Source organism: Mesocricetus auratus, unplaced genomic scaffold (genome assembly GCF_017639785.1).
Source record: "Mesocricetus auratus isolate SY011 unplaced genomic scaffold, BCM_Maur_2.0 Super-Scaffold_6730, whole genome shotgun sequence".
Lineage (NCBI taxonomy): Eukaryota > Metazoa > Chordata > Mammalia > Rodentia > Cricetidae > Mesocricetus > Mesocricetus auratus.
Window position 1 is genome coordinate 33062534 of NW_024429184.1, and position 24033 is coordinate 33086566.

Genomic DNA, 24033 nt, shown 5'->3' on the forward strand with positions numbered 1-24033 from the left:
GTTTATAAAACTTGTAAAGTTATACTGTGTTTTGAGGGAGAAATGAGGAAAAGGTCAGGGTTCAACAGTGATGAATGAGTGTTTGTATCAAACTGACAAGGGATCAATTGTAGTGGTTAATTTTGTCAACTTCACACAAACTAAAATTATTTGGGAAGAGTGAATTTTAATTGAAAACATGCCTCCTTCAGATTGTTCTGCCAGGGTACTTTCTTGATTAATGATTAATATCAGAAGGCCTAGTGCATTAGGGTGGTACCACCTCTGAGTGGATGCTTCCGGGTAGTATAAAGAGGCAGGTTGAGTGAGCCATGGAGAGCAAGAAAACCAGTAAGCAGCATTCCTCCATGGTCTCTGCTTCATTTCCTACTTCCAGACGCCTTGTCTGATTTCCTAATCTGACTTCCCTCAATGATGGCTGTAAACTGTAAGATGAATAAGGCTTTTCCTCTCCAAGTTACTTTTGGCCAAGGAATTTGTCACAGTAATAGAAAAAAAAATATGTAGTAAATACAATGACATTTTTTTAACAGGGAAAAGAAAACAAGACTCTAGACCTATCGTAGACTTGTGTTTATCCTTTCTCAGAGGCCTCTTCTGGAGAGTGTTCGCAGAGATACTGAGGCTGGAGCCATCAACTTGGCTATTCAAATGTGTCCTGACAGGGCAGGAAGGAACTAATGTCTCTCTCATGGAACTCTGTGAAGCAGCCAGAGCACAACTCTAGGCACTTTATTGGTGTTCTTTGACCTAATTTGTAAAACAATTTTAAGGAATGTGGTGATTTGTCTTAAAAGGCAGCAAGATCCCTGGGCATGGTGGTGTCAGCCCTTAATTTCAGGCAGAAGCAGGAGGAACCCTGAGGTTTAGGCCAGCTTGATCTGCACAGTAAATTCCAGCATAGCTAGGACTAAATCTAGAGATCCTGTCTCAAAACAAACAGCAAGATCCAGGTGGTGCAATGGACTGAATACAATCTTCCCCCTGTGTATTTTGACCTAGGTGTTGAAACCCCTTCCTAGTTCCAAGTCTGTTGGCTCTTTCTGAATGCCATCAAGAAAGAGGCATGTCACATCTGTTTCATCTTGTCATCTTGTTTAAAGAGGCACAGAAGTACCTGGAGATGTTTGAAAACAACTCCATTTCCTTAGACTGGTGTGTGTGTGTGTGTGTGTGTGTGTGTGTGTGTGTGTGTGTGTGTGTGGGGGTGGTTGGATAGGGGTACTACCTGTGTCAGTGAGGCTGAAGTTTTCATTATTTTCCCATGTCATTACTCTGCTATAAATTGAAAGATGGGATAGAATGATAGAATTGTGGCGCTTTTTTTTTTTGACAGGTTTCTCTGTGCAACAGCTCTGACTGTCCTGTAACTTGCTTTGTTGACCAGGCTGGCCTCAAACTCTCAGAGATCTATGTGCCTCTGCCTCCTGAGTGCTGGGATTAAAGATGGGTGCCACCATTGCCTGGCAGAACTTTGACTTCTTAAGCATCAAAAGGACTTTATAGTCAGATATGGTGGCCTATGACTTTAATCCCAGCACTCAGAAGGCAAATGCAGGTGGATATCTGTGAGTTTGAGGTCACTCTTGCCTATATTGCAAATTCCAGGCCATTCAGGGTTACTTAGTGAGACCTCTCTCATAGAATGACTTTGTAATAAATACATTTTGCCTTGAAACAGGGATACAGATGATAGCAAAACAATGCATCATAGCATATTTGGAAAGTGTGCAAAGATGCCCTCTCTTACTGTGGAGTTGAAATTAGCATTTGGCAAAGAAGAATCTGGAATGTAGTACTATAAATGAAAGCATAGCTTTTCAGTTTCTTCATTATTACTGATCATTATGGACTTTCAATATCGTTTTTAACCAGTATGTATGTATGTATGTATGTATGTATGTATGTATATATATGCCATAGAGCTGTGTGTAGGAGGAATACAGACACACATACAAATACACCCGTATACACACTGACAGTTGATTATACGTTTAGCTGGTTGTAGTAAGCATAGTATAAAATACAAGTATTCTAAGTGTCTGAAAATCACTGCTATCTTGCAGAGAAGTTTGGAGTACAGAGTGGGAGTGATGAATGAATCCTGCTAAGAGCAACAGTGCGTGTGTGTTCCTCCTACACACAGTTCTAAAGTACAGCCTTCTTAAAATCGTCCCACAGATTTCATCCAGGAAGTGTTGAAGAAAAGTCGAAATTTCCATCAATGCTTATAGCTCCCCTGCACATGTGTGTATGATTCCTATGTCATCACCACCACATGCTCTACCAGCTTATATTTGTCTTGGCACTCATTAGAAAGTATTCTTCTCTGTCTACACACTGCTCCTGAATTGCTTGGACCAGGCACAGGATATGTTGCAGCCCTGGGGTATCCCTGCACAGCCACAGACATTTGCTGTGGTTGCAGCAGAGGCAGAGATGGGACAGAAGTAACAAGTGGCACTTCATTGGGGAGCCAGCCTTGTTCTGGAGACTGTTGCTGGAAAGATCTGCCATAGAAGGAGGAATAATGAACCCAAGTGCTGGCTTTCACATACCCTGCTAATACAAGAACAGCGTTCCTCTTCCCTGGTCTCCTCCAGGAAACACTTGTCATGTTTCACAAGAGGCATGGGAAAGATGAGGGCAACAGGAGATTCTGCATCTTAGTCCTGACTGCTGTAAGACAGACAGGCAGGCAACAGGAAAATGGACAGATAGATGAGGAGGAGGAGCACGTGACACCAAAACTACCTTATGAAGAAAAGAATTCTGGGAAGTAAGACAACTGACTCAATGCTTCAGGATAACCTCTAGGAACTAAGTAGCTTAGCACCAGGGTATAAGCAAGTAGAACTCAGGGCTGCAGGTTTCCTGTTCAGCACCCTGGCCGTGACGTGTGGCAAGGAATGGCATGTTACACTGTCTGGAGGATGGCTAGTTTTAGTCTTATTTCCGGGGAGCTCTCTGTTTCCTGCTGTATCACTCATAACCTGCTCAAGAAGCTTTAGAAGCCCAAAGTAGGAGAAATGCCATGCTTCAGTCTTCTTTCAACCACTCCACGTGTGAATGTTGCTAACTTTGTCTGCTATGAGCCAGTTGTATCAGCATCTAAAGAACAAAAATAGTGTTGATATGACCTTTCTCTTCTCTTTAGTAACTGAGATTCTAGCCCTTGGCTTTTTGAGTTCAGGAAAGAGTGTGTTTTAGGGACACACATCTTAATTGCTTTTCTCTGACCCAGAGAGTGCTTTAGTGTCATATGCATGAGGAAATATTCTGCAACTTTTACCATGTGTAAGTCTTTCAGAAATAAAAAAATGTGATATTTTTGCAAATGAAAAATGTTCTTACATATACTGGCAATTATACAAAATTATTCGCACAGATAAGAGTTGAATATCAAAGGAAAATCTTCCTTAGTTTCTATTTTTTTATGTATTGAAGGCTTTTTTCTGATTTTCATTCGGTTCTTATAAGTTTGCATGAGTGTGTGTGTGTGTGTGTCTTATTCAAACATATGCAGGGTATTGATGACAGTTCCTGCCATGTAGTAGACCTTGATACCACTGTAGATGGCCTGCTGAGCAGGATCCCAGCTGGGAGATATGTAGATGTAGCACTTTATTTTGCCTGGAACTACATTTATTCTCCACAACAGAGTACTATTCTCTAGAGACCTGAGCATCGGGCAGCAGAGTGTCAGCAGTCTTAATTGGATCTGCTTTCTCATGGGCGATTCCTTCAGGGGTAATGTGTCACTTGGTATGGAAAAAAGTCTCCATCAGATTTGCTCAAGAGCCTTACCCTGGTAGTAGCACATAAAACAATCTAGAAGGAAATTTGCTAAAATGTGTCTGTAGGGAACAGCGTGAAGATTATTCAGTAGTAGTTTGGTGTTTTAATTTCAAGACCTTGTATTCACCTAACAATGCCTGCAGACACCCGGAGGGTAGAAGGCCCTGGAACCATCTTAGCTGTGTCCCAGGATCTTCAGCATGCAGCCGGAAAGCCACCTTCTAAAGGAGAGTATTTATAATTTGTGGAAAATAGTCATTTTCTCCTCACTTTAATCCTTTCCAGGCTGCATTTCTCACATAATAGATTTTTCTACACAGAAGCTTTAGGAGAAAGTTTGAGTCCTGTCAGCCAATTATTTTTTTTCTTTCTTGACTATTTAAAAAAAATCCTTGTGGTTTACCTCTGGGGAGTTTTCCCCTTTTATTATAGAAAGAAGTGGAATCGTAAGCTTTCTCAGTTTTCAGTCCTTTCACATTCAGTCATGTTTCAGAGACTGTGTCCACCCCTTCCAAAAGCCTCTGCTGTGCTTTTAGATGCTATATGCCCATGGGAGTTTGTATTTTCTCAATGTGTATATGAAGCAGTCAGCCTTGGCTGATTGATTTGCTGTTTGAAAATGAGAATGCTGTAAAGACCCCAACCTGTTTTGTGCACACTTGAGTGTGTGTGTGTGTGTATGCATGTGTGTGTGTGAGTGTGTATGTGTATGCTCAATGCCTACCTGCTCCTCATGGAGAGGAATTGGTGTACAGGAAATGGAGTTGCACGGAAAAACTCTTTTTGTGGCTGGGTCAGCTGTAGAGGAGGTTTCTTTTCCATGCCCATCTTTTCGTTTACTAAGTATCTGTGTGGGTCAAGGTCAGAATGTTCTCACACTGTACTTTCTACTTTCACAGCTGCAGAGCCACTTCTCCAGTATATTAATGTCTGGGATGCTTTCAGATGAGGAAGTAACCATGGTTACACTTTGGAGATTAGCTTCCAGATCAGTAGGCAGAACCAATACATTGATGTCCTTTTTTGAATTTTTTCTCTACTTTTCCAGTTTTTTTCCATTGATTTATTTTTCTGCTTTTAAATAAATTATTTATTTTTTCCTAATTTTATAAACTTTATTTTTTATTATATTCCATCCTTTCCCAAACTATCCCCAGGCCCATGACTTTTTCCCTATCCACCTAACTTCATGTTCTCACTCCAAAAAAAAAAAAAAGAAAGAAAAAAACAAAGAAAGAAAAAGAAAAGAAGGAAGAAGAAAGAAAGAAAAACCCATGAAGTACAATTTGTGTTGGCTGATTACGCCTGACTTGGACCCTGCTCTGTATTATATTTAATAATTTTGTGCTTCTGCCATATTGTATCTGGAAGTGCCATTTCTTGGAGTCGTCCACTACCTCTGGCTCTTACAATCTTTCTGGCAGCTTCTTCTGCATTGGCTCCTGACACTTGATGGGGAAGGTTGTGATTTTGGGGGCTGAGTATTTCGAATCCTCTTATTTTCTGCATGTTATTTGATGGTTATGATTTTCTTTATTAATACTATATGCTACAAGATGAAGCTTCACTGATGAAGACTGAACAATGCATTGACCTATCAGTATAAAAATATGACATCAGGAGTTATTTTACTTCCCTGTTCATTTGGCAGAATAATAGTAGTAGGTTTCCCCTAGGCCTATGACCTATCTAGTCTCGGGTTCTTGAACTCATTAATATTGTCAGGTATGGGATCCATCTAATGGAATAGGCCTTAAATTCACTTTAAACTCTGTCTGATTACTTCCAAACCATTTGTGCCACTAATTATACCGGTGGGCATATCTTGCAGGCAGGTACTTATTGTAGTTCAAAGAGTCTGTAGCTAGGTGAGATTGATAATTACTCTTCTCTTCTAATAGCATGTATAGTACCTTCCAGCATTATGAATGCTAACCAGTAGGGGGGTAAGGTTTCCAATTGAAAAAAAATATATAAAATTTTCAGCAATATTGTCTTTTCATTAAGTTGTGGAGGACGGCCAGGTACATTAACAATAGTCTGTAATGTTTGGGGAATCAATGGAATGCCATTTTCCAATATCACAATAAGATACAGCCCATTCCTAGCATTGGGCGTTTTATTTGATAGCATATAATGTCTAGTTGGTTATTAGCTCCCTCCATTATATGGTAGCTCCCTTTCAACTCCTTATAAGTGTGTGTGTATGTGTGTGTGTGTGTATTTATGTGTTTTAGGAAGCTTCTGTTTCCATATACGTAAAAACAGATATGTTGATCAATGGAATACAATGAAGATCTGAACATAAGTCCACATCAGATTTTTTTTCACAAAGAGGCAAAAATGCACACTGTAGAAAAGACATCATCTTCAACAAGTGGTGCTGATCAAACTGAATAGCTGCATGTAGGAAAATAAATTATATTCGTATTTCTCACACCACATAAAATTGCTTCAAATGAAGCAAGAACCTCAACATAGGATCTAATACCCTTATTCTGGCAATGGAAAAATAGAAGATATACTTGAACTCATTGGTAAAAGAAAGGATTTTTTGAGCAGGATCTTGGTAGCTCAAGTATTAAGACATTGTTAATTAATAAATGTGACCTTATAAAGCTAAATGCTTCTATACAGCAAAGGACACACCATCATTCAAGCAAAGTGGTTGCCTGCACAATAGGAAAAATCTTTTATACAAATTATAGATGTGATTTAAGTTTATTATATAGAATATATAAAGAACTAAAAAAAAACCCTGAAAATCAAGAAAACAAACTGCAGAATTTAAAAAAAAATAGGGCATGGAACAAAACAGAGTTTTCAAAGGGCAAAACACAAATGGCTGTGAAATACTTTTAAAACGTTCAACATCCTTAACCTTTTGCAAAATGTAAATTAAAACTACCTTTATATTTTTATCTTACTCCACACAGAATGGCCAAAATCAATAAAGCAAATGACAGTAGATGCTGGTGAGGATGCAGGCGAAGGGGTACTCTTACTTGTTGCTTACTCAGTGTGGGAGGGCCTCCAAAAGCTTTAAATAGATTACGTTAGGTATCTACTTAGGGACCAGGTGAGGAGGAGGAGGAGGGAATCTTCCAAGGAAGGGAAAACAGAATACAGTGTTATAAAGAGATGAAGGAAGGGGAAGCTGCAACAGGAGGATTATGTGGGGTGAGGAAGTAGAGGGTAAGGGATGTAGGGATAAGCTTTGGTTTCTAAAAAAAGTCTCAGAGCCATTCCAATGAAACAGAATTTCCCTCCACCCCCAGATTTGATTTAGATGTTTATGATAATAACTCACAGAAGGCCAGGTGTTTACCATTCATGTGATGAGGCTGACTCACAAGTAGGCACAAAGGTGACTTGAAAGGTGCCTTGTGTTGAAGATAGGATGTAGAATGATGTCAGAGCTCTCTGCGCAGACCCGGGCTTAGTTTAGAGGTACTTCAGAGATTTCTTAGACGTTTGCCCTGTTGTGAGGAGGCAAGGCAGAAGGGTGGGGGGGGGGGCTCCAAATCTTCCAGAAGTTTGCTTTCAGAAATCCCTTGAACAATGGTCATGTTTTAAGTACGAATATTGAGAAATGGCTAAACCCAGCCATTTAATGAAAACAAAATGGGTCTGAGTATGTCCACAGCATCTAGTAGTCCTTTTCCACCTCAGCTCTGCCTTCAGGAACCCATTGTGGTCCAAGGTGCTTGAGCTCTGACATGGAACACACCCATTACTGGTACTCAGAGGCTCCCAATATCTGAAATCATATGTGATGACCAGCATGGGTGCAGCCCACAGCGTTTCTAATCTGCCATCGTTACATGATCTGGGTTTGCTCCCTGTATTCTCTTCACTCTGCTTGCAGCTCTCTGTAGCTCCAGAACCCACTGCCAGCACAGGGAACCAAAACTAACTATTTCCCCTGCTCTTCATGATAGTTCTATTGTCAGAAGAAGCAACCGTTTTTGTTTTGTTTTGTTTGCTGACATAATCCAACATAGAAATATTTTGTTATCTAGGAACTCACAAAGGTAGATCCATGCACTTGTTTACTCAGGGTGTGTTTCCACTTCTGCATGCTTACTCCTCTTGAGTGTTTCAGCAGAAAGTCCCAAGTGCACATCTGCACTGCAATAGGTAGGACAATGCCTCTGTGTAGAGATGCCACGGCCTTCCTGCTCCAGAAGACTTCCGCCCTTCCGACCCTCTTCATGATCCAAGAGAGTACACACCTGCAGCAGCTCCTCTGCCTTTAAAGGGGTCACATCTGCACCTAAATCCATGCCCAAAGGATGTGGCCACCACTACAAGTTCACTGGCAAGGCAAGATGCCACTCTACCTCTGTTTGAAGTATTTTTAAACAGAAGCCATTGTACCTGTTTTTTCTTGATAATTGAAGTTTTTGAGTGGTGGCTGTAACCAGGATCATAGCTGAAATTTTCTGAATGGAAAGTTAGTCATTTATTTCTCGGCAAGTCTTGGAAGTTCATTCATTTTCATAATAGATTTCGGCTTACTAAAGTAACAAACTTTCCTTTGTTCAGGTAAAAAAATGAAAGTGCCATCCAGCCTGTGGCTCAATAGCTCTTTTGAAATGTCTGTTGAGGAGAAAAATACAAGCAGGAAGGTTTCTCAAGAGCTGCAGGGTCTTTTTTATCATTATTTTAATTTTTATAGTTTCCAGTGTTAATGAAAGATGAGCAGAAGCCCCATTGCCTTGGCATTTTACTGAGAGCTATTCACTACTTTATAATAGTATACAGCCAGGGATCTGCTCAGGTATGTGTGTTACCAGTAAAACGTTCACATATCAGTCCATTTTTAGAAAGTGTTGTCTGAATTTTCAATTCTCAGCCTCATTTATCAGATAATATGAGAAAGCCTTTTCTATCTTGGAATGAAATTCTTACATAATACAACTAACCTATATCAATTACTCTGAACTCCAATGAATTGACATGACCATAGTAAAGGATGAGTCTGAAGAAAGAATTTTATTTTAAGAATGAAGTCAATACATACATGCATAGTTGGGAGTAATTTTTCCCAGAGATGGTGAAATGCTTGTCTACATGTACAGGTGGCTTGACCGTGTCTGGGATCACTGACTGATACTGAAATAGAAAAACTAATAAAAGTCTAATAACTTAGACTCTAAAAGCCCAAATGGGAAAAGAAAAACTGTTAAGCCTCTCTGAGTTCCCAAAAAGGTAGCCCCACAGATAAGGCTAAACAAAGAGCTGGGTACAGGGGCCTGGGAACAGATAACACATCTCAGCTGTGTTAACATTTCTCTGTCCTGAAGAAGATCAGATAGCTATTAATTCACAGTTGTGAAAGTCCCTGGCCCTGGAGATAATTCACAAATTTACTTCCTTTACAGCATCCTGCTTACTTGCACCCTGCCTGAAACACGCAGTTATTGTTTCATCTTATGTAACCATGAAAGCTTTGTAATCTCAAGACATCTAGTCTTTTGAACCTTCCCTTCCCCCTCAGCCAAAAAGCAGCATTCTACTTGTTCACGGAATGGACAGAATCCGAGCTGCAGCTTGTAACAAAAAGAAACTTTTTTTTAACATTTGGTGTGTCACTTCCTCATTTGTTGATTTTTTGGGGGAGAGGCATAACAATACATGAGTGTTTTATTGGGAGCACACATACCGGAGCATATCCTTGGCACTATACTGCTGTAAATAGTGAGTAGCTCTCAGGAAAACTCCAAGACAAAGACATTAAGGTTGTTTCCATTCATCTTTTACTGTAATAAAACTGGAAAAACGAGCGTACTGTCATGTTAGAGTTATATTTTGGACTTTCATCTTTATAAATAGAACCTTATTTGCATGTATGTTACTGCAGGGCATCTCAGTACCGAACTGTAGGGGAATTCTTGGTGGCTGGCTGCTCTTTGCATAGCCTGACATCTGGCATCCTTTCTGGATGACTGCAGATGTCCATGCAAGTTTCCTAGTTGTTCCCTACAGAGGGAGAGACTCCTTTAAGAAATACTGTTCATATTTCAGATTGTATACTGAGATCAAGCCAGGAAAATACCATCTCACTCCTGTTAGAATGGCTAAAATCAAAAACACCAACGACAATTCATGCTGGAGAGGATGTGGTGAAAGGGGAACACTCCTCCACTGCTGGTGGGAGTGCCAACTTGTACAGCTACTTTGGAAATCAGTATGGAGATTCCTCAGAAAAATGGGAATAAACCTACCACAAGATCCAGCACCTCCACTCTTAGGCATATATCCAAAAGGTGCCCATTTATACAACAAGGTTGTCTGTTCCACTATGTTCATAGCAGCATTATTTGTAATAGTCAGAACTTGGAAGCAACCTAGATGTCCCTCAACCAAAGAGTGGATAGAGAAAATGTGGTACATTTACACAATGGATTACTATTCAGCAAAAAAAAACAATGGAATCCTGAAATTTGCAGGCAAATGGATGACACTAGAAGAAACCATCCTGAGCGAGGTAACACAGTCACAAAAAGAGAACCATGGCATGTACTCTCTCATATATGGATTTTAGACATTGATCTGGGGAGTGCCAGCCTACAATCCTATGGCCAGAGAGTCTGGGAAAAACAGAACCTTCATTCAGTGGCTGATGGAAGAAGAGGCAGACTCCCACGGCTAAGCACTGAGCTGAACTCAAGAAATCCAGTGACAGAGAGGGAAGACTGATGGTCAAAGGGATTAAGACTGGACTGGTTTAACCCCGAGAAACAGCTGACCTGACAAGGGTTAGCTCTTGAATCCCAGACTGATGTCTGGGAATCCAGCATGGGACTGATCAAGACCCCCTGAATGTGGGTGTCAGTGAGGAGGCCTAGGTAATCTATTGAGCCTTGGGTAGTAGATCAGTTATTTATCCTGGATATACAATTGGACTTCCATCCAACAATGAGAGGTGTAGTCTCATCCTGAACTCTTGGGGGGAAGGTCTAGGCCCTGCCCTGGATGAAATTACAGACTATGGACACCCCCATGGAAGGCCTCACCCTCCCTGGGGAAATGAGGGGATATTGGGGGGGTTGGTGGGAAGGCACAGGAGGAGGGGAGGGACCTGGAATTGACATGTGAAGCAACTTTGTTTCTAATTTAAATTTAAAAATAATATATAAATATATATATGTATAAAAGAAAGCATTACTTGGGTTCTAAGTATTGTTTTGTATGTTTTATTTTTTGCTTCTGATGTGTTTTTAAGGCATCACCAAGAAAAACATTCAATGACCTTAATATCTGCAGGTAATTTTCCTGCAGATCTCTGGGCCCAAAGGAAACAGAATCGTTTATAGCGTTTTCACCATTTGATGTTATATTGTTGTATTAGTGTGAGTGCACGTATATGTAGTGTATGTGTGTGAGGATACTCCTACCCACGCCTGAGCATGTAGAGGGCAGTGTCTTCCCCTATCATGTCCATCAAACTTCGTTTTTTTAAACAGCTTCTCTCAATGAGCATAGAGATCCCCAATTGGCTAGACTTTCTCACCAGCAAGCTTCCCCTTCCTTTGATGGGTGGGGAAGGGTCTACCTGTTTCTGCCTCATAAGAAGTGATACAGGCACATGGCCACACCCATCCTAAACACAGGTGCTCAGGATCTGAATTCAGGCCCTCAGGCTGCTGAAGAAAGTACTTTAGCCTCCAAGCCATCTCTTCAATTCTCTGTTTAGTTTTGAAACCCAGGTGTAGGAGTACGGTGATTGCGTGCGTGTAACGTGTTGTTTATTGCATTATTTATAACATTTATTTACTAATATTCTTTTCTGACCTTATATTGCTTTCAACTTCTGGTTTTCTAAAACTTATTTATGTTCCTGATATTTAAATGGTTACATAAGCTAGATATGAGTATGTCTGCCTGTAATACCAGCACTCTGAAGGGTGAGGTAGGAGGATCCCAACTTCAAGATCAATTGTAGCTACATAGTGCATTGAGGCTAACCTAAGCTACACAGTGACTTCCTGCCTTTTAAAAACTTAAGTAACAAAATAAAAAGAAACAAAACACACATGGCTATAATTTACTTGAGGGCCTTTTCTGGAATTAAGTATGCCTATCTGTAAATACTGAACAGATAAATAACGTAATTCCGTTTTTTATTTGAATTATTTTTAAGTGAACTTGGACATGTGTCATTCTGTGACCAGAAGGAAGAACTGCCCCCTCAGACAATTTTTAACCAAAGAAGGCTACTGTGACAGCACAAGTTTTACAATGTTTTCCTAAAAATGGAGTCCTTGAGCCCTCTGCTGGAAGCGTTTAGTATTTGTACAGGGTAGTCAGTATATGTATTTTGCCATCCTAATTACACACACACACACACACACACAGACACACAGACACAGACACAGACACACACACACACACACACACACACATTCACCAGGACAGCAAAATATATATGGTTTTTCTGATGACTAGTACAGTGCACAGGTGGCTAGCTATTTCTCCAGTGATGGAGATCGAACCCCGGACTTTGTACATGCTAGATAAATGCTCTTCTACTGAGCTGTATCCACAGCACTCCAGTAAAGCTTGTGGGAAGACTTATTTTGCAAATAGATATTCCATTCGAGCAGAATAACATGAAGAACATTTGAATGAAGGCATTAATTTGGATGTCCTACATTAATTGCTGAATATCTTGTTTCCTTTGTATAACATAAGAACTGTCTCTTAATAGTTTGCTCTCAAAATGAAATTCATTAATTCAGCAAATACTCAATGACCACCTACTATGTATTAAGAACCAACTAAATATTAGCGATGCACTGAAGGGAAAATTACGCTGAGTACTTTTCAAATATCTCCTCCAGCCTTAATAGAAAAGGATGTGCCTAGTCTCACTGCAAATTGATACATCATGGCTAACTAACATCCATGGGAGGTCTGCCTGTATCTGAAGAAAAACAAATGAGGAGGAATGGATGTAGAAGGGGAGGGACAGGAGACGTAGGGAGGAGAGGAACTGGGAGGAGAGGTGGGAGGGGAAACTTTAGTTGGGATGTAGAAACAGAACAAAAATCCCCAAACTTTTAAACTGAAAAGTCCAAAAATAATTCATAAATTAAACACAAAAGAATACATGAAACTGTGATTGGCAGCCACAGATTGATGTATTGTTGTATTTTTAGAGAAATGGAATGGTAGCACTTTGAACTGTGTGTCATGTGGACTGTAAGGAGATACCCTGGGAGTTCAGTACCCACAGAACTGCACGAATTCAAATGAAAGACTGAGTAATTGAGGTGTAGTCCCTTCCAGAGCACAGCTTTAAATGTCAGACACTAGCCATCATGGTTTTGAGGGGAGAAAAAGTGGCCATCTGCCCTGTGGTGACTGAGTAGGAACAGTTCTTGAGGGCCAGACCACAGCCATGCATCCTTACTGCCTGCATGTGTCAGAAGTTTGGCACAACATAAAGAACCAGTCACTGACCCAACAACCAGGCTTGATCTCCACTTGTGACACCATCTGAGGATCCAGTGGTGAGAATCAACTCTTGTTGACTGTAGCCGAAGGTCAGTACTTCAGATCCATGATCTAAATCTCAGCATCATCCTTGCCAGGCAGTGCCAATCTGTTCTGAAATATGTCTGCCCTGCTTCTTTTATTGGCAAGTTTCTCACTCCTTCCATATTTTCAAACTGCCATAACCACCTTTCCTCCAGCATACTTGGTGGGGAAAAGTCCCCTCCTGTGGGGATTTAGACAGGGTCTACCCATCATCATATCCTCAGACATCGCTGTGTGTTGCTGGAGTTTTCCTGTCCCACCAGGTCCCATTGTTCTTTAGCCCCAAATAAGCACACAGATGCTGTATTAATTATACATATGTTGGCCTATTGATAGGGCTTCTTATTGGCTAGCTCTATCTTAATTATTAATCCACTTCTTTAAATCTATGTACATTCATAGAGAATGTTCAGACCTGTTACTCCTTTGGTGGGTACATGGTGTCTCTCCATGCTCTCTCTCTCTCTCTCTCTCTCTCTCTCTCTCTCTCTCTCTCTCTCTCTCTCTCTCTCTCTCTCTCTCTCCCTGCCTTTCCCAGAATTCTCCTCTTCTCCTAGTACCGCCTATCTTCCTGCCTCTATTGGCAGTGTTTTATTCATCAACAAATAAGACAAACACAGGCACAGAAGGACATCCCCCATCACCTGTGTTTGTTTCTACTCTGTGTTTCCCTCTTTCTCTGTGGAAGATGCACATCCCTGAATGGTCAAGGGTGGATCTCCCAGCCTAGGCTCTGAGCTCTGAGCCCTGATCCTCACTCAGTCCTCTTTCCTGTGATCTTCACATCTGTCTCTTCAGCCCTCACTTTCTACTGTGTTATTCCCACAGCACACAAACACACTTTGTTACTCAGACTTTAAAGAGAGAGTAAAGAACTTTCTCATTGGCAAAAAAGTATTACACAAACCCATTTTTTCCTCAGTTTTACTCATCTATTACATATCCTTTCTCATGTCTGAAGGCTTCCATCTTCAGCATTCTAGTAAAAGTTGGGGGTTTGTTGTTGTTGTCATCTTGTTTTGTTTTTTGGTGACAGGGTTTCTCTGTATAGCATACCAGGCTGAACCTGGCACTCATGGTTATGCAGGAAGCTGTTGTGGGAACTCATTCAGCCAATAGCCTCTGTAGCTATGGTCATCTCCACAGAGTCTAGAAAGATACCTAGAATGCTGGGGTTAAAGAAGACTTGCTGATGAATGAGTGGATTACCTTGCCTCATCCTCACAACTGAAAGGCAAGAAGTGATACAGGAAGGATAGATGGCATAAATGAAATAGCCACATGCCATCCCAAAGATAGCAAGCAATATGTCAGCACTAGAGGTAAAATTAAATGTGCATTTCATGAAATTAAAAATAGAAGCGTTTTTTACTCTAAAAACTATGCCAATCATTTTTCTAAGCATGTAATTTGGTTTATTCCTTCTGTAAACCCTGTGGAAATATGTAGCAGTCAATCATATATTTCTTTATGAGATGATGTTAGATAGAAAAATGCCAATGACTTTTCTTCTCAGACTCCAAAGCTGAATCTTATCTCCATTACAAAGCTTTACAAAGCTTATGCAAGGAATTCCCCAAATGAACATAGAATTGTGTACTAATGATTCCTGTTCACACTGGGGCTCATTCCTCTGACATCTTTTATGAAATGAGGCATCTTCAGTCCTAAACTCCCTCGACACAATTCTGTGTGTATGCTGTCTTTGTATTAGTTGCACCATATCTTAATTATCTGCATTCAGCTCAATCTTCTCTCTCCATTCAACACCCAGAAATGACATTTTTGAATCACCCCTGCACTTGAAAATTGGTGCCAAAGGGGCTGAAGAGATTCATCAGTCAAGAACATTGACTGCTTTCCAGAGGACCCAGGTCTGGTTTTCAGCACTCACATGGTAGCTCACACCCATCTGCAACTCCAGTGCCAGATGATCTGATGCCCTCTTCTGGCCTCTGCAGCATGAACATGGTGAACAGATGCACATGCAGACAAAATACCCACACACATTTAAGAAAGTTTAAAAAAAACATTAAAAAACTGCCATTGACCCTGTTCGTTGTCTCAGAGATCTTCCATCTTCAACATGTCTGCTGATGAAAGTCAGTGTTTTCTCTCTGGGTTTGCCCCCATGTTACAGAGCTGGCTCTGTTGTGGAGAAGCTGCTGCTATGTTATGGATCTGGCTCTGTTATGGAGACTCTCAGCTCCATGATAAAGCTGTGAGGGATGGAGTCTACCATTTTCATCACCCTTGAAAGAACACTGGTTATAAGTAGGTCTTAATAATTAATTTAGGTTTCCTTTTAACCTATAATGACCTTCATGTTTTATTATATTTTAATTTGCTACAACTGCTTCTTTTCCTTACAGTTAGAAACTATCATAAAATGTATTCTGCTTTTTCAAATAATTAGCCACATTTGTAAAGGTGAAGTAAGTATGTATAATTTATCTTTACATTCTGTTAAATAATGCATCTTATTAATTTAAACATAATGAAGAAAATTGTGTTGGAAACGACTACCTGGCAATACTATTAATCTCAGGGCCTTGAAATTCCAGCCTCATTCTAATGATGAAGGGGCTAGAAGAAAATGGAGTTTTCTCTCTATACTGTGAAAAGACCAAGTTTTTTCATATCCCTCTGCTGGATTTTTCAATTAAATCAGGCATTCCTGGCCATTGCTTCTACAGAATCATGTGCCCACTGGATGCCCACAATATCACAATCCTACTGGGCTCTCTTCACTTTACTTAAGCACTGTGTTCCAGTATTTACCCTGTTTACCCCTCCATTAATCCCAACATAGTGTGATGCATGTACATCCTAAAAAAAAGTTGAGGTATAGAGTATTGCCAACTCTCATAGGACACTGAGGGTTGCTTAGAAAGTAAATCCCTAGACTTTGTTACCTTCAAATACTTAATTATATTTTCTTCTTTAAAATAGAGCATGTCTGATAAAGGTAACAACAGAAAAATCATTTTGCTTGAAACACGGGCGCCACCTTGTGGATAAACAGTCTTTAGTGAACTAAAGTAAATCTTGTTTTATACAGAAATGTTTCATGCAAAAGTCTTCATATATCCTAAATATCTGACTAGTAAATTTATTTATGCTACTTTTGTTCAGTTTACCTGATGGCGTATAAGCTCAGATTGTGATAATTTGTAATTTCTGTAGACCATATGAAATAATGATTTTCAAACGTGTAAAGAGGAAGTGTCATTATTCTCATAAATGATATTAGACCACATCTAACTTTAGTTGCATTAGTTCTTGTGCTTAGAAGGTGATTGTTTTTATGGATGCATTTGCAAACCTTAGTGGTCTGGGTTTAATGACATCACACCACTAGCCTGCTCTATCCACGAAATCTGAAGTAAGTTAACTGACAGCCTCCTAAACAAGTAATGAGGACATACCTTGAGGAACCCAAGACACATTTTTTAAGATAACCAACTCAGTCATTCACAGAGAGAAAGAAGGTCATACTGAAACTTTCCATAGGCATTGAAGACATTCATTACTAAGAGCTTATCTGGGAAGCAAGGTAAAAATGAGGGTGGCAGGGGTGACGGATGTCTGATGGCCCAAGAGAATGAGCTGACGGGACAGACAGAAACAACATGGAGTTTGGGTGCTAGCCACTGCTTCTACATGTCGGGCCCAGCCCCACTCCCCCAGTGCTTCTTGATTGGTGAATGCCATGCTCTGTGCAGAATTTTACCACAAGCTCCATACTCTCCCTGATTCCCAATGTTTTTGTTCTAGTATCTTGAGATACCACAAGAACAGGCACACAAGCCTTCTCTCAGTTTAGGAGGCATCCCTCAGAAGTGGTGATAATCAGCCCCGAATAACCAATGACGCTCATGTTACCAACCAGATGAGATAGCTGGACAAAACATCCCAGAATCCCTCCTGCCAGGAAGGCAGTTGTACAATTTTATGGCTGGATTCCTATGTCAGAATGTTTCAGGAATCTGTCACCTTCTCCTGAGCTTGTAGACTTAAATGCTAGTATTTTGTCACACCATCAGTACAGCACCACAGCCTGTGAGGCTATGTCCTGGAAACCCCACTGGGGTGAGGAAGGAATGAAGAAAGAGCAGACACGCCTACAGAAAAGCTGGGGTCAGACGGGATGCACTTGCTCCAATGGAGCAAACCTGCTGTGCAGCAGAAGTCGGGAACTTCAGCACTTTTCCATGCACAATACACCAGCTAGTCTTGGTAATAAGTCTCTGGAGGCCAGAAATCCAGTTGGCATCATCCAGGAGGAAGAAGCTACTGTCTCTTGTTTATTGCACACATTGCCAAAATTCCCACTCGGACTATAGGAAGGCTCTGCCATCCCCCTGAGCCTCACTGTGAAGGGCCTAGCCACTCCCATGGGGCTGAGGCACTGGTATCCTTGACACGGCTATGCCCATATTAACATGTCACATTTTCTCAGGCCTTCATCAACTCCCGCATCCTTGTTACCCTGGTCACAGCCATTGGTTACTTATTTAGTTAGCAAGAATGAGAGAGAGCAGTTTCCGCATTTGGGATGAGGGGTAAGAGCATCTTTGTTCACCTCCTTGAACTTGAATTATAGGATTGTCCTTCACACCAGATAGCGCTGCCTAGCTCCTCACATGCAAGCACAACTTCCTTACATCTTACCTTGAGGTCTGGTGTGGGTGGCTCATGGGGAATAGAATGCCCCATAGTTTTGTCTCCAAAAAGAAGTACTTGGTCCTACCTATACACACCCTTGATGGCTTCAAAACCTTTTTACAAATTGAGAGATGCCTCAGCTCTTTTGCATCGTGAACCAGTGAGGTCTACAGTCCATGTTGGCTTCTTTGAGAACTGTTTCCCTTTGACTCAGGATTCCAGAGCACACACTTGATCATATATGTCTTGCATTTTCTTTATCCCTTTGTCTTGTGCACATCTCCATGTCTTCATGTGAGCTAAATTCCTCTAGAATTCTGAATGCTAGAGATGTGTCCAGTCAGACAGAATAGCTCCCTCTATAACAGGGTGCCCTCAGCTTTCAGGGGACTTCTCTCCCTTCCTGTAGGTTGAGCTCAAGCACTACTCAGTCTGGCAGAATGCCAGAGTGAATAGTGATGACTATCGTTTTTCTGAAGGATCTGGAGTTGGGTTTGGTCAGTGTCTTGTCACAGCAAAGAGGAAAAACTAGAGAGCTGTCTACTATAAATGTGCGTGTTTGAGGACCCTTCATTTTTTTATTTTTATTTTATTTTCCAGTTTAAATTTAGATAAGAAACGAGGTTGCTTCACAAGTCAGTTCCAGGTCCCTGAGGACCCTTCATTTTAAAGAGTTTTATCTGTCAGTTCTTCAGGAAGTTGTCAAGTTCACTATACTGTGGAGCACAAGGATTTGGCCTCCACTGATTGCTACCCAAGCACCAATTCATTGGAAAAAGATGTCAGAGCCGTTGGGTACCAAATGCAGCAGGGCTCAACTGCAGGCTCTGACCAGTGACGCTTACATAATAGAAGGTAGTGAGCGTGACTGTATAGCCTCTGGAGCTGTTGTGATGACAGAGCCCACAGGAGTGTTCGTAGGTGGGATGAGAGATAGGGGGAAAACAAGAGGATTCCAGGGTGGTTCTGACTCGTGCTGCCCTCCACCAGGGTCACAGCAGCATCTCTTCGAAGGAAACACAGTTAATGCAGACTCATGATGGTCACGGTGATAAGAATGTGAGTGATTGATGAGTACTCAGCTCTCTTAGAGCATCCATGTCTCTCCATGTTCAGTAAACATCATGGAAAATGGGAAAAAAGAATGTAAGAGATGGACACTCCCCACATGAACTCAGCAGCTTAGGTTCCTTGCACAGGGCATACAAAAACCAACCAACCAACCACCAACAACAAAACCAGACTAATGCCAATATTCAATTCACGGATGAGAGAGGAGCTCATGGGTCCAGGATCCTCCCCAGAGAGCTGTTGGCAGCTGATAGCTTCTGGGGAGGAGAGTTATAGATTTCAATGTTACAGCATCTGATGAGTTATACATGCTTTGGTGCATCGCTTGACACCCATGTGTGCAGGCAGCTCTGGTTAATCTCAATGGTTCACATAGAAAACAAGGAGAACAAAAGAAAATGACTTGATAGTGGTAAGGGTCTTGTCTGGAGAATGGGGGTGGAAGAGTGTGGAGGGGGAAGTGGTGGCATTGAGAACTGGGTGGTGGGTATGACCCGGACACATTATATATGTGTATAAAATTATCAAACAATAATCATATTTTTTAAAGAAGAAGAGTGATTCTGGGATTTTTCTAAATAGCTGTTAGATTATTTGCTGAGATGGCAGGATTATAAAAGGAGTGGGTGGTGAGTGGTAGAAAGATGAAAAGTCCAGTCTGTGGAATGGCTGTGGTTGGAGCAGCCCTCTAGACAGCCAAGAGGCCATACTGAGGAGGAAGTTGGATGCCAGGCTCTACCCAGCTTGAGGGATTGACCTAACTTGGAAGCAAGAGAATGAAGAAAAGACAGACACATAGACACTTGGGAAGGTGGGATACAGAGGACTGTGCTCACTCCAATGGAAGGTATCAACTTTGTCACGGGGCCAGAATCCCAGTTTAGGCAGAAGACTAGAAGATAGGATGTAAAGAACCAAGCATATACCTCGAGGAAGGATGACCCAGGTAGAGAGAACTGACTTGGTTGATAATATGAATCAAGTAGGCAGGTTTCTTTTATACAGCGGAACTAGGAGGCAGGATCATCTGAGAGCAGGAAGCTTTGGCTGGTAGTCTTTGTACACACCGGTCAATCATTTATTAACAATTGTACTTGGACCCCAGGAAGGCTTTGCCATGTCTCAGAGCCTCCCCTGGGAAGACTTTGTCTCTTCCATTGGTATGAGACATAAAGGTGTCTTTGGCATGGCCCTACCAATGTCAACGATACACATTCACTCAGGACTTCATTTCTCATAGTGGTATATGAGGGACTGGGGTGTGGAGACAGAAACATGTTGGTGTGGCATCAGCATATGTAAAAGGAGTTCTTAATTGGTCTAAATAATAAAAGGCCAGAGTCAGATATAGAGGAATATGCTGAGAGATCAGAGAGAAGGAGCAAGCCACAGCATACCTTACCTCCTAAGCTTCTCAGTAGACAAGAGAGCGAGTGATCTTATCTCTGCCCAGCCATCTCACTTCCTGTCTGTCTGTACTGACCTCCAGACCTCTATGGTTAGCTATTGGCAAGCTCCATTCTCTGACCCCCAGACAGGCTTTATTCACCAAAAGCATATAAATGGCATTAAAGCCACAGGATTACAGAGTAAGCAGAGAGGAGAGAAAGGTCTTCAGCCCAAGCATAGAGACTGGGAATGAGAATGGTTTGGGGAGTGGAGGAAAATGGTGATCCAGAGAAAAGAGATGGATGGCCTCATTTGGAGACAGAGTGCACTCGCCTTTGCTAACTGCTCCCATGTAGACATGGCCGTGAATTGCCAGTGGGTTTGAAGACATAGCTGTCCAGTGGCTAGACTGTGAATGACTGAGCTGATAACAGCACTAAAGGCCTCTTTGTAGCTCTCAGCCGCATGCTGGAGTGAAAGTTCTCATCATGCTGTGTCTTTGACCTTTTTCAGTGGGCTGGTAGCCACAGTCAAATAGTTGGGCTTAACCAGAAAGTAGATAATTGGTGTCTCCAGATACTCGAGCTGTTCCCTTCCGTTTGAGAGGCTCGCTGTTTCATGAAAATGATAGTTATATTTTAAATAAAAAGAACACTAGGAAACAAAACTTAAAAATGAAGATAAAAGTTTGTGTTTATGCTGGGCTTATAAGTGTAATAATACATATGTAATAATGCCCACCAATTCTCACAGTACCTGGTCACTCTCACAATACCCGCCCACCCTCATAAAACACACCCATATTCACACTCACAATACCCGCCCACTCTCATGAAACACACCCATACTCACACTCACAATACCCGCCCACCCTCATAAAACACACCCATACTCACACTCACAATACCTGCCCACTCTCATACTCACACTCACAATACCCGCCCACTCTTATGAAACACACCCATACTCACACTCACAATACCCACCCACCCTCATAAAACACACCCATACTCACACTCACAATACCTGCCCACCCTCATAAAACACACCCATACTCACACCCACAATACCCACCCACCCTCATAAAACACACCCATACTCACACCCACAATACCCACCCACCCTCATAAAACACACCCATACTCACACTCACAATACCCGCCCACACTCATAGTACCTGCCCACTCCCTGTAGCCAGAGGAGATGCAAGTGCCCTGTCCTAAAACACCTGCTCAGTAAACTGTGATGAACTGAAGAGTCTGAAATATCCTGAAAAATTAGAACTGATTTATTGTTTATTTAATGAGCACATTACAAAATGAATGTTAAGAGGCTACTGTGTTCTTTGTTCTTTGAAAATGTTCACATTTTCTTACAAAAATGAAGGAACTAAGCAAAGTCTTGGATGTAGGAAAAGTTGTTGGCTCATGTAAAGATCAAAGAATTCTGTTTGAGAGAGTGTTTGAGAGAGGGGCATCTTTTGATAGTTAGGGAACAAGTCAGGGACTGGCTTCCATGGCCACGGTTTTAGTTCAAATAAGTTCTGTAGAGTAGCAGTTTAAATGCAGTATGGTGCATTTGTACCATTTGTACACTAAGCAACACCATGTCCATTTTCAATGTAGCTGATTGCTTTCTCTTTTTTAAAACAACACAAACAGATTTTGTTGGAGCCAGGAGTGATCCAGGATGTGTTAGCAGCTGGCAGTCACCTACAGCTGTTGGAGCTTCTCAATTTGTGTTCCCACTATCTCATCCAGGTATGTATGCTTACATCTACTAATTGTCCTTTCACATTCCCTTGTCCCCTACCAACTGAGGCCCAATGACAGAAAAATTATACTCGTGTGTGTGTGTGTGTGTGTGTGTGTGTGTGTACATGCTCACATGCACAAACAGCAAGTGTGTAGAGAGGCTAGAGGACAATCTATGAATGTCACTTGTTCCCTTACACCATGGACATCCTAGGACACCAGTTTAGGTCATCAGACTTAGCGGCAAACACATTTACCAACTCAATCATCTTTCAGACCTAAGTATTAATTTATATTTTAGGATTTTTCTCATTTGTTCCCTGGCCTCACTTCCCCTTCTGTTTACTACAATATAATAAAAAGTAATTAAAATAATGAATCTACATATTTATTCTAGTATCTTTGTGCATATTAGTGTGAAGAATCTTATATTCCTATCCAATTACTTTGTTATCCTTTGTAATAATTTTCTCTACTTCTAAATTTGTCTAAATGTGCTGTAAATGGGCCCTTTCTCGTTTTCCTCTGCTACCCATTATGGAATTGCCAAAGCTCTTTCTCATTTGAATTCTCTTTTCTGTTGTTTTTTCCTGACAAACCTGGGAAACAGGAACCAGCCCTTCTCTCCATGACAGTGTGAGGAATATCAGCCATGTTTGCCTAAAGAAGAATACAGTATTTTCAGTTTTCATCATTATCTCAACACATTTAACTTAACAATAAATGTTCAACTATTTTTATCTGGCTTTCTTTCCTTTTCCTCTCAATTGTTTTGGGTGGTATGGGAGAGCTGTTTCTAAATTCATTCTGTTAGTAGCCAACGGGAATCATTTAGAAAGGTTACAAGATTTCAGAATGTGTGGTTGACTTTGAAATTGGAATTATTTTTATTTGACATTTCTACATCAAATACTACTACTTGAACTTTAGGAAGTACCTCTGGATCCACTTTCCCATGGCAGATAATACTCTGAAACGTAGAGATTTAGCTATAGTAGTATAACTGTTGAGGATTATATGTAGACATAGATTATCATGCCTCTTGCAAATAATGTGTGTATATTTCTACCTGTTTTTTTATAGATGAAAATTCCAGATGAACACTAGAAGTGTATGTGCATTTCTCTTGCCCTGTCAGATGAATTTGTTGAGACCTATGTCACTTTGTACTTTGTAGCTGAGCTCTTCCATTTATGTTATGGAGGTCAAAGTGCAGTTTGAATGAAGTTACATTTTGTGAAAAGTTATTAGTCAGACTTTTTTTTTAGTTTAAATTCAGATTAGAAACAAGGTTGCTTCACAAGTCAGTTCCAGGTCCCTCTCCATTTCCCTCCCCTCCTCAGACTTTTTAAAGGTGGTTGAGGGCCGGGCGTTGGTGGTGCACACCTTTAGTCCCAGCACTCGGGAGGCAGAGGCAGGCAGATCTCTGTGAGTTCGAGACCAGCCTGGACTACCAAGGGAGTTCCAGGACAGCCTCCAAAGCCACAGAGAAACCCTGTCTCAAAAAAACCAAAAAAAAAAAAAAAAAAGAAGTTAATGGTAGTTGAAACTCAGTTTTCACAGATGTTGTCCTTTCCTTCTATTGTCTGACCCTGCCTTGTTATTAGTGATTATTACAAGATGTTGAACTTGTAGGAGGAAAACGAGTGGATGCGAGCCCACACCCTGCGTCTGTAGAAACAGCAGTACTTCACTCTTTCCGATATATATATATATAATATATATTCATATATATATATTGCTACTCTCGGGATTGGGCTAACCTGCTTTTGTAGTATATTATTTGTATGTAGGCTTAGATATC

General features: G+C 41.1%; 1 protein-coding gene across 8 annotated transcripts in view; it reads left to right on the plus strand.

Annotated features, from left to right (window-relative positions):
* Klhl32 (kelch like family member 32) overlaps positions 1-24033 on the plus strand; it is a 215215-nt gene that overhangs the window by 101751 nt on the left and 89431 nt on the right. For all 8 annotated transcript variants that reach the window (XR_005875134.1, XM_040740693.1, XM_040740687.1 and 5 more), the window contains one exon: positions 22137-22235. Coding sequence is in view for 4 of the 8 variants with exons in the window: in XM_040740693.1 (XP_040596627.1) it covers positions 22137-22235 (99 nt within the window). In the remaining 4 variants the exon portion in view is untranslated. Of the gene's footprint in view, positions 1-22136; positions 22236-24033 lie in introns of those variants that run through there.